This window comes from Lontra canadensis, unplaced genomic scaffold (assembly GCF_010015895.1).
Source record: "Lontra canadensis isolate GAN:19392208 unplaced genomic scaffold, GSC_riverotter_1.0 scaffold20, whole genome shotgun sequence".
NCBI lineage: Eukaryota > Metazoa > Chordata > Mammalia > Carnivora > Mustelidae > Lontra > Lontra canadensis.
The window spans coordinates 14,101,829-14,112,642 of NW_022631014.1; the positions used below are offsets into that span (position 1 = coordinate 14,101,829).

General features: G+C 49.5%; 1 protein-coding gene across 1 annotated transcript in view; it reads left to right on the forward strand.

Moving 5' to 3' along the window:
* Positions 1–2,074: 2,074 nt before the first annotated feature.
* CMTM7 (CKLF like MARVEL transmembrane domain containing 7) overlaps positions 2,075–10,814 on the forward strand; it is a 57,880-nt gene continuing 49,140 nt past the window's right edge. The window contains exon 1 of the mRNA XM_032861040.1: positions 2,075–2,249. Within this exon, the coding sequence (XP_032716931.1) occupies positions 2,097–2,249 (153 nt within the window). The 5' untranslated portion in view covers positions 2,075–2,096. The remainder of the gene's footprint in view (positions 2,250–10,814) is intronic.

Genomic DNA, 10,814 nt, shown 5'->3' on the forward strand with positions numbered 1-10,814 from the left:
TGAACTAGGTCTCATGTCTGCATACCGCACTTACACAAGCCAATTAATTCTTTTTGCCTGAGTTTGGTTTCTGCCACTTGCAACCAAAAGCACTGTGACTGATACAGAGTCAGCTCTCATTTTATTATGTTCTTTCAGTATATCTGACCAGAGAGGTCATCATAATTACATTGGTGTAAATGAGCTGTTGTCAGACAGTGACACAATAATTGAAGCCTTGGAACCTACACTCCCTCGGGGCAGGTGAACAGAGAAGAACTTGGGAATTCTTGAATTCTCACCAGCTCCTTGGAGATCGTGCGTCTGTTTGGCTTTCTCCCAGAGTGTGAAATCTTTAAGTGGGGTTAGGGAGTCCTCTGCCTAAGCCCTTGCTCCTCCAAGGGACAGCCCTTCCCACCAAGAGGCATCACACCAGCGTAGAAATCTCCATATTCGTGGTAGCAGGTCCGATCTATGGAGTCTTTTCTTGCACACCAGGCTGGCACATTGGCCAAGCACCTTGCTCAAGTTTCTTTTTTTTTTTAAGATTTTATTTATTTATTCGACAGAGATCACAAGTAGGCAGAGAGAGAGGGGGAAGCAGGCTCCCCGCTGAGTAGAGAGCAGAGAGCCCAGTGCACGGCTCCATCCCAGGACCCTGAGATCATGACCTGAGCCAAAGGCAGAGGCTTAACCCACTGAGCCACCAAAGTGCCCCTGATGGCAGTCTTCTAATTGGACAGCACGGGCATCCTGTAATTTCTGAGAGGCAGATTTTTTTGGTGATTTACAAATGAAGTTAGAAGTTTGGCCACAAGGAACACTCTGCTCAAAGGGAACACTGATAACATATCTGCCGGTGGTAGCCCCCGTTGGGCCTGTCTTCATTCAGAAAATAACCCAGAGGGGCTCAGTTCATGATCTCAGAGTCCTGAGATGGAGAGCCTTGTGTCGGGCTCTACACTCAGTGTGGAGTCTGCTTGTCCCTCTCCCTGTTCCTCCCCCTGTTCTAGCTCTCTCAAATAAATAAATAAAATCTTAAAAATAATAACCCAGAAGGGAAACAACCCAGTATGCTTCACAGCATCTTCTTCTTTTTTCTTTAAATTTTATTTATTTATTTGACAGAGACCACAAGTAGGCAGAGAGAGGCAGGCAGAGGCTCGCTGCTGAGCAGAGAGCCTTTTGTGGGCCTAGATCCCAGGACCCTGAGATCATGACCTGAGCTGAAGGCAGAAGCTTTAACCCACTGAGCCACCCAGGCGCCCCTGTTTCACAGCTTCTAATGAAAGTAAACGTAGGCTCACCTTGTGACCCAGTAAGTCCGCTCACAGGTATTTACCTCAGAGAAATGAGAGCTTACCTCCACCAAAACGAACAAAACTTTCCAGAATGTTCACCACAGCTTTATTAGGTACAACAGGAAGATCTCAAATGCAGTGTTGAGTTAAAGCAGCCAGACACAAATGAGACTACTCGGTACTATTCCAAGTATAGCAAGTCCAGAAACAGGCAAAACAAATCTATAATGACAGAAAGCAGAATAGTGTGGTTGCCTCAGGCTTGGGGGCCAGGGGTGCCATGAGGGAAGGGAGATTGGGAAGAAGCACAAGGGATCTTTGGGGGGTATTGGCACGTTCTATTGATCTGGTGATGGTTACACAGGTGTGCATGTAAAGGGAAAGTAATGGAGCTGAACCCGGAGGGTTTGCGCACTTCCAGTGGGTGTAAGTTACACTTGAGTCAAGGCCTCTTCAACAAGTCCGCAGCCACGCCCACACAAACCCCCGGAGGCCCAGACCCAGCTGCGGCCGGGCCCTGCCCGCTCCCTCCAGGCTAGCTTCCGCGCCTCCGCGACGGCACGGAGGCCGCGCTCTCCCGGGAAAGCGCCGGCCCACCCCCTGTCCGATTGTGTCCCGCTCAGGCGGACCGCGGTCTCCCGCGCGGGTCCCGGACGCGTGCGCCCCGCCCCCACCGGCGCCCCGCGACCGCACGCCCGGGCCCGCTCCGCCCCGGCCCCGCCCCCAGCCCGCCCCGCCCCGGCCCGCCCCGCCCCGCTTATCTGGCCGGTCGGCGGTGGCCCGGGAGGCGGCGGGCCGGAGGGCAGGGGCCGCGCGATGTCGCACGGAGCCGGGCTCGTCCGCACCACGTGCAGCAGCGGCGGCGGCCCGGGGGCAGGCGCGGGACAGCTGAGCGCGAGGCCCTCGGAGGGGCTGCTGGACCCCGTCTACCCCCGCACGTACTCGGCCCTGCTGAAGGTGGCGCAGATGGTAAGAGAGGCCGGGGCGCGGGGCCGGGGTCTCGCGGAGAGGCGGGGCAGGAAGGGGAGCAGGGCGGTGGCGCGCGGGGCGGCTGGAGCCGGGCGGAGCCCGCCGGAGCATCGCGCGGCTGGCGGGGCGGGGCACGGCGCCGCCACAGTCAAGTTCGGGGAGGGCTTCCTTCGGAAAGTTGGGTGCGCTGCCCCGGCCCTGGAACTCAGCCGCGACGCCGCCCTCGCTCCCGCAGACGCAGGTCTACAGGGCCCCAGGCTTTTTTCCAGCCAGCCCTCTGCGGGCCCGGCCCGCTTTCCGACAGAAAGCGCAGGCAAAAGTTGCTTTTCCTCTTCCTTCCTCTTCTCTGGGCCGCGCCGCTTCGAACCCGAGCCGGGGGTGTTAGAGTCGCCAGGCGGGGCGCTGAGGCGGCGAAACCCGTCCTTCTCCCCCTCGAGGCCTCCTCTTTCCTCCCAACCGAAGAGAGCAGGGTTGCCCTGCTCTGGGCGCAGTTTCGCAGAGGAGAGGAAGTCCGAAGTTCTCAGTTCCCTGGTGGGGAAACGGAATGGGGATCCTCGGAGACAGCCGTCCTAGAACCCCCCGACCTCTCAAGTTCAAGGGAGGGTCTGGGTCTTAGGGGGCCGCTGGAAGGCGGAGGATCGATGGGGAAGCTCCGTTTTGAGGAGCCTGTGCACTAGTCCCCCTGCTAACTGTAGGGAGTATCCAACCCTGTATTTACTGTTTTTTCCTGTATATACATACTTATGATAAAGTTTAATTTATCAGTTAGGCATAATAGGAGATTAACAATGACTAATAATAAAATAGAACAATTATAACTATATGCTGGAATAAAAAGTTTGTAAATGTGGTCTCTCACTCTCAAAATGCCTTTTTGTACGAACTCACTCTTCTTGTGCTGATGTGAGATGAAAAAATGCCTGACGGATGAGATAAAGCATTAGGCTGCTATTGATCTTCTGACGAATCAGCAGAGCAGAGGGTCATCTGCTTCTGCTTTATGGTTGACTGTGGGTAATTTAGCAAAACTGCGGATGGGCAGTGCTGGGGAGTCCTCATTTGGGAGAGCCAGAGTCACCCGAATGGGCAGTAACCTATGAAGCCTGGCAGGCTGCAGGTCTGAGCCCTGAGTAGGAGGAGCGCAGTGCAGGTGGTGGCCTCCACCAAGGCTGATGTCATCTGGCCTGTTCTCTTGTTCCCCACTCTTCTTTTTCCCCATTTTTTTTCTTCTTTAAACACATTTTCATCTTAAACAACTTTCCCATTCGTCTGATGTGTATTGTGAAACTAGGTTGGGCTCTTGGTGAGTCCACTCATTGTAATGTTTGCAGCAAGAATAGTGGCGGGGGAAGTGGTAGCTTTGAAGAGGCATATGGAGAAAAGAAGGTGGACATAGGGACAAGGTTACGCAGCCAGAAGCCGGTGTTTCCTACAGCGGGCCAGTCCCAGGATGCTGGACACTGTGAGAGCTTGCCTGTGAATCCACCGCACTTTGTTCTGGTGTGTGTAAAGGGGGCTCTCATTTCCTGCTCAGGCCACATCTGAAGGGAGGGGTGCCGAGTTCTCTTTTCTCTAAGAAGGGTGTCTAGATGGACCAAAAATTAGGAAGTGTTAGCTATGAACAACAACACATTGTGCTGAGGAGTGTTGGTTTTGAGCCGGGCATTTTTGGACTCACATTAAGACTGCTGATCAGCCAAATAGAGGGGACCAGCCTACCTCTTCATCCTTAAAAGGTGAGCGGGAATGAGACAGACCCTGATGGAGACTGGAAGACATGTCATGAATCAAATAATGAGTTCTGTGGAAAATTAGTACCAGAAGGACCACTTCTTCTGGTCCATGAGTTTCATGGACAAAGGTCATGGGTTTAAGAAGGCTCCATATTGGTCCATGAGTTTGGTGGGTAAGGTTTGTGGAAAAGAGAAAGCTCCATTTTATTGAAAGTTCCTCAACTATCCTCTTTGCCTGTGCCCCTTATGCTGGGTTGCAGGTGACAGTCACAGGGCCTGTTGTTCCATAGAAGGGAAAAAAGACCTAGAGAACAGCTTCTCCATTGTACCCCTTAAAACCGTCTTCACAGGATTCTAATGCCTTCTTCCTTCCCTGAGGAGGCCCCTGTGATTGCAGACTGGTTTGAGCTGACCCCTTGGAAGTGAACTTGTCCTTGCAGGGTGGTCACAGAGAGAGACTCTTCAGAGTTGTCTACTGGGCCTCTTGTCTAACTCTTCCCATTCTCCTCCTCTTCCTCTTCTCTTGGGGCCTGCATGGACATTTGATATTCTTTCATCTTTTTGCCAGAAACATGTGCATAGCCAGGAGTGAACCACATTGGGGAAGGGCAGATGCAGCTAAAATGGTGCCACCAGTGGGCACTCTATCCATGGGTCTCTGATTTAGACCACTGACATCTCATTTGCATCCTGAAAAGGCTGACCTGAATGTCCTAGACTTCCCATCAAGTGTTTTCCTCCTGGTCTAATCAGCAGACCTGTCAGTATATTACCTTAAGAAATCATTGAAAAGGCTGTTCCCTTTGAGAACAACTTCCTTTCTTTGCTTTGCATCTCTCCTGGGTCCACCAGTACCAGAAAATGAGGAGAGATAACGGAAAGAAAGTGAGTTTCTTAGTGAATGTTAGTACTTGTCACTTTAATGAATCTTTATAATCTTGTGGCTTCAGTAGTTTAGTTTCTTGGGTCTCCCTCTTTAGCCAAGAGACTGTCACACTTGGTGACCCTAAAGGAGCGGGTTTCTTTGTTGTTGATAATAGCTCTGTTTTTTGAACCCTATCATTGTTCTTTGTAAGGCACTAGGGAGGCATGCCTGGGTCGCTCAGTCGGTTAGGCGTCTGCCTTTGGCTAACCCTAATCCTAACCTGAGCGGAAGGCAGACGCCTAAACCAACAGAGCCACCCAGGCACCCCAAAAGACTACATATTCTATGATTCCACTAATTAATATGGGATGTCCAGAACAGGTAAATTTCTAGAGACAGAAAGTCGGGTAGTGGTTGCTCAGGGCTGAGGAGTTTGGGAGCAATGGGGAGTGGCTGCTAAGAGGGAGGTGGTTTCTTTTCGAATGAGGAAAATATTTTAAAATGGATTTTGGTGATGGTTGCACAACCCTGTGAATATACTAAAAACCATTGGTTTGTACACTTTAAATGTGTGAATTGTATCTCCGTAAAGCTGCTAAAAGGAAATCTAGGGAAGAGTTCAGAGGGGGAACTCTGCGTGATGGGAGTGGGAGCGCCGCAACACAGGAAACTCCCCGGCCATCCTCCCCATCCACTACTAGACAGAGGAATGTCCCCTGCAGACCTCACAGAATCTGAGCCCGAGGGGGGTGTCCTGAGGTCCTGAGGGGTCCAGATGGCCCTGTGTGTGACCTCGCCAGCATTCCTCATCGGTGCAGTTGTTCAGCAGACACTTATGAGTGCCATGTTCATCTTCATTTCTGCGGGAGCAGGGGGCTGTGACAAAGCCCTTACCCTCAGGAAGTCTGTGGTTTCACCGAGAAGACAGACGAGTCCCAAAATTGACTGGTGGTGAGGTTAAAAAAAGAGTCTGGTTGCCTGCACTAGGGAAGGAAGGAGAGAGGCTTGAAACCTTCAAGAAGGTCACATCTGAGTTGAAACTTGAGAGCTGAGTACAGGTTGTGGTGAGGTTGGGAGTGCACCCTTACCTCTGGAATGTCTTTATTCAGTATGTTTAAGTTGGAGATGAGGGATGGTTTGGGGGTGTTGGAGGGGAAGAGAATACAGCAGGCAGGAGGAAGTACTTGGGCAGTCCTGACATCTAGAAGGAGGCATCATCTCATTTCCTGGGTACCTGCTGTGTTCTCATGTGAGGCACGTGGAAGACAGACCCTTTCTGTGTGTGCAGAGAAACAGAGGCTATGACATTTGCAGAACCATATGAAAGAAAAATCAGAGTGTGGTTTCACAAGCAGCAAAGATGGAAACTTATATGTCCTCCAGAAGTTTCATTTATTTACTCAGCAAATATTTGAGCACCTGTTGTATGCTAGAACACGCTGAAAAGATGAGTTTAGGCAGATCAGTCAAATAGGGGAGATAAACATTAATAAAATGATTATAGATCTGTAACTGTAAACTGGGACAGGAGCTCGGAAAAAGAGGTATTAAGTGTCATAGAGAATTAAATGGAGAGTCTGACCTGTCTGGGTGGTGAGGAAGGGCTTTTCTAAAGAAGGGATATTATATTAGAAGAATGAGGGAACAGCATTTCCTGAAGAAGGAGAAACACAGACAGTGACTCTGCAAGTCTGGAAGAAGGAGTATTGCTGTGGTTGGAGGGGAGGGGACAGAGGTGGAAGTGGTTTGGGTGAGACTGGAGAAAAATGCAAGGGCCAGACCCTTGGGGCCTGCAAGATCACCTCGAGGGTATGGTCCTTCATCTAAGAATACCCGGGAAGCATCCTGTCACCATCCACCCAAGTGGTGGTTTTCAAACCAGGGCTGTACCGCCCCCTAGAGTTTATTTTGGAACTTTATGGAAACTTTTGGTTGTGGAATGGTTTAGGATCATATTATATATATACATTTTATTAATTTTAGGATAATAATGAGAGCATTGCCAATATTTAGTATCCTAAAGAGATGTTTTATCTGGAAGAAGCTTAAAGGAGCCTACGCAGGCTGGGTGGAAGCTGAGTGGGGTTGTGAGTCAGGGGAGGGTACACTCAGTTTTCTGGCACAAGAGAGCATTCTAAATACCCTCCAGCAGGCCAGGGCGATTATGAGCTTCACTCTGAAAATTCACAGCCCATTTCCCAAACAGAATTGGACTGTGGGGGAGCCCAGCCTCTGGTGTAGCTGGGAATGGACTTATGCATGGAGAATGACCCAGCATAACCCAGAATGGTCCACCCCTCTTTGTTCTGCTTTATGTCTCTGTAGCAGGGCAGCACCAGCTGGGTTCCCAAATGCAGTCTGCACACCCCTGTCCTATTTCCTGGAAGGCAGAGGGTTAAAGGGGTTAAAGGCAGCGAAGAACCTCACTGCCAAGATTCTTTTACTTGCGGCCCAGTCCTGATCCAAGAACAATTTTCCATCAATAGCCAAACAAATAAAAATAATAAAACATAACAAGTTAGGAGCTTTATTCCCAATGACAGAAGTAATGCTTGTTCTTTGTAGAAATTTGGGGAAACATGGGGCACCTGGGTGGCTCAGTCGTTAAGTGTCTGCCTTCGGCTCAGGTCATGGTCCCAAGGTTCTGGGATCGAGCCACCCATTGGGCTCCCTGTTCAGTGGGAGGCCTGTTTCTCTCTCTTCCACTCCCCCTGCTTGTGTTTCCTCTCTCGCTCTCTCTCTGTCAAATAAATAAAATCTTACAAAAAAAAAAAAAGAAAGAAAGAAAGAAACTTGGGGAAACACACAAAAAAAGCAGACTATTTTCCAAGATTAGTCTTTTTTTTTTTTAAGATTTTATTTATTTATTTAACAGACAGAGATCACAAGTAGGCAGAGAGGCAGGCAGAGAGAGAGGGGGAAGCAGGCTCCCCGCTGAGCAGAGAGCCCAATGCGGGGCTCAATCCCAGGACCCCGGGATCATGACCTGAGCCGAAGGCAGAGGCATCAGCCCACTGAGCCACCCAGGCACCCCTAAGATTAGTCTTTAAAGTAAAATCTTATACCATTTCATAGTAGACATCTATAATTTGAGGTAGTTTCTTTCTTTTTTTTTTTAAGATCTTGCTTATTTGACAGAGAGAGAGCACAAACATGGGGGAGAGGGAGAAGCAGGGAGCCCCATGTGTGGCTTGATTCCAGAACCCTGGGATCATGACCTGAGCCGAAGGCAGACACTTAACCGACTGAGCCACCCAGGGGCCCCTGTTTTGTTTTATATAGAAAATTAGAATGACGTATATCCATTTTGTAAAATGCCTTTTTTTTTTTTTTGGCTTAATATGCGATAGATGTTTTCTTGTGTCACTTAATGTTTGTCTGCCATTTGGTTTTTAACAGCATCACTGTAGCCAGTCATGGCTGTACCATGGCCCCCTCCCCCTTGTTGTAGCTCAGAAAGCTTCCAGTTCTATTCATATACAAACAAAGCCGCGGTGAACTTCTTGTAGAGAAGTCCTGGTATACACATCCCTAAATCCTTCCTCAGGATAAATGGCAGTGACCTTTCACAGAGATAGAGATGAAGTGTTTTGTGCCCTTCGGAGCCTGGTGACATTAAACAGTGATGTAAATGTTTTAATATCTAGAAATTAATGGGTGTCCCTTTATCATCCAGAAATTTCAAGGAGCCAGAGGTGATGGTAATAGTATTTGAAGTTGTAATAGTGTTTTTGGTGTCTGATGGTTTGGGAAAGGAACAATGCCATTGATGGGCTAGAAGATTCTGTAGTGCTCTTCAATGCACTTGAATCTGAGTAAAGACAACAGCATCTGCATAAATTTGAAGAGTGATAGTACCACAGCTTATTTATTCAGGCTGCAAAGCATGTGCGTTTCTGCACTACTGGCAAGAATTCCCCTCCAGGGCACCCCAAAAACCTTTACCTGCCCCCAGATTGGAAACCAGTGGCCGGAGGAGAAGAAAACACCAGATGGAGGGTCCCCTGGGCTACAGGGGCTGGAGGAGCACAAGTGGGTGCGTGTGTGGTCCCGCATGAGGCAAAAGGGAGTCCCACGGGTGTTTAGGCATTACCGTGGGTATTAAAGACCCTCCAGGGCAATCCTGGGCCTCACTCGGGTACTCCCTGTGGGGGTCAGTATGTGTCCTCCAATTTCGGGGTCAGGGAAGGGCTCCTCTCTGCTCCCTTCCTCCCAGGTCCTCGCCCTCCCACCGTGCTCCCAGGGCTTCCTGCTCAGCGCCACTGGACCTCCATCTGTTTCCTCCCCCTGCCTTCTGCCCTCCCATGCTGGCCCAAGCGTGCTGCCCATGGAAGCCTCCCTCTGACCCGCCGCCTGCCACATGCTTGCTGCCTTTGTCACCAGTTTGGCTCTGCCGATCCCTCGACTGCTGCTCACTCTCCGGCATTCCTCACCGGGGCCTTAGCAACTCCTGGCATCCTGGCAACATCCTGGCGCAGAGCCGGCTACTGGCTGGCTGCTGCTGGCTGCTGGTGGCTGGGCAGCCCCAGGGGCTTTTCGGAAGGAAAGGAGAATGGGAGGGATTCTCTCCCCACCCTATCCCAGCTCTGAGGCAGAAATCACTATCAGAACCTAGAAGCTGCTCAGCCTCCTACAGAAAAAGAAGTTCACCTGGTTTGTGTTTTAATCAGCGCTGATCTGATTGGAACATGGCCCTTCCTTTCCCCAGGGCAGCCATACTTTTTTTTTTTTTTCCTTACTTCCGATAGGTGAAAGGATAGGTGGGTTGACAGAGAAGGAGAAATTGTCTGTAAAGCACTTTCCATGTATTCCCCACAGAAAGGATTGCTGTGAAAGATGGGAAGGGTATCATCCTGAGTTTTAAAGATGGAGAAAATACAGTTCCTTAAGAAGGGGATGGGAAGGAGGAAATAAAGGAGAAATGAATTACATCTTCCAGGTACAGAGTAAATTGGAACCTTCTGGAAAGCATCGAGAATTACTAACTATCCTGTGACCGCAGCATGGTTTTACTCACTTTGTTTCCTAGGTTTTCTTTATTCCCCTTAGATGTTGGCCACAGTGCTAGTGATTGTTTGTGAAGAAGTCTTTTTCGAACTTTTCCTCTCAAGTGATAAAAGTGATACTTCAATAATAATCATAGAGTTGATCACTCACTGAGTTCCCCTTGGGCCAGGTGTTCTACACGTGTTACCTCATTCAATCCCCATGATAAGTCAGTTCTGTCGTTACCTGCATTTTATAGATGAGGAAACAGGCAGGGAGGTTTGGTAACTTGCCCGAAGTCACAGCTGTAAAGAATGAGGCTGGGTTTTGAACCAGCCAGCTTGCGTCAGATCTTGAGCTCATGAAAGAACAGTTTGGGGTCATTTCATTCTCATTGCCAATACCCTATGAGTATTTTCCCGTGTCATTAAGCCTTATTTGAAAATGATGGGATACGTGAATATGAGGCCATTGTTTGGTTGTATCCTAACTGATCCCGTCAGCTCCGTGTGGGTGGATAGGCTGCGGCAGATCTGAAGGGAGGGGCTATGAGACTCGACAGCAGGTGCCAGTGGCAATTTCACCCTTTGCCAGAGATGAAATCAGCCAGAGTAGGGAAAACCCCTCACTGGGGTATTGAACAGTATGTGTATAGTATTTCAGAAAGCATATTTACATGTCACGCATAGGGCTGCTGGAAGGCTTGAGAGGAAACCATCACTAGTATCCTTGTTGGTAAGTCACAAGTGCCTCCCGGAAGGGTTGGGACCAGAGAGGGGAACTAAGGTTTGTGTATTTGCTGTACTGTGTCAGGCAATTTCCCATGCAGTTTCCCTTGGTTTCACCCTTTCAGCGACCCTAGATTATTTATCTTCCCCTTATTTTGGTTGAATAGAGGCTGAGAGGTATTGTAACTTGCCCAAGGTTGAAATATTCATTTAATTCTGGAGCCAGCATTTGAAGCCAGGTGTGGGCAAGGCC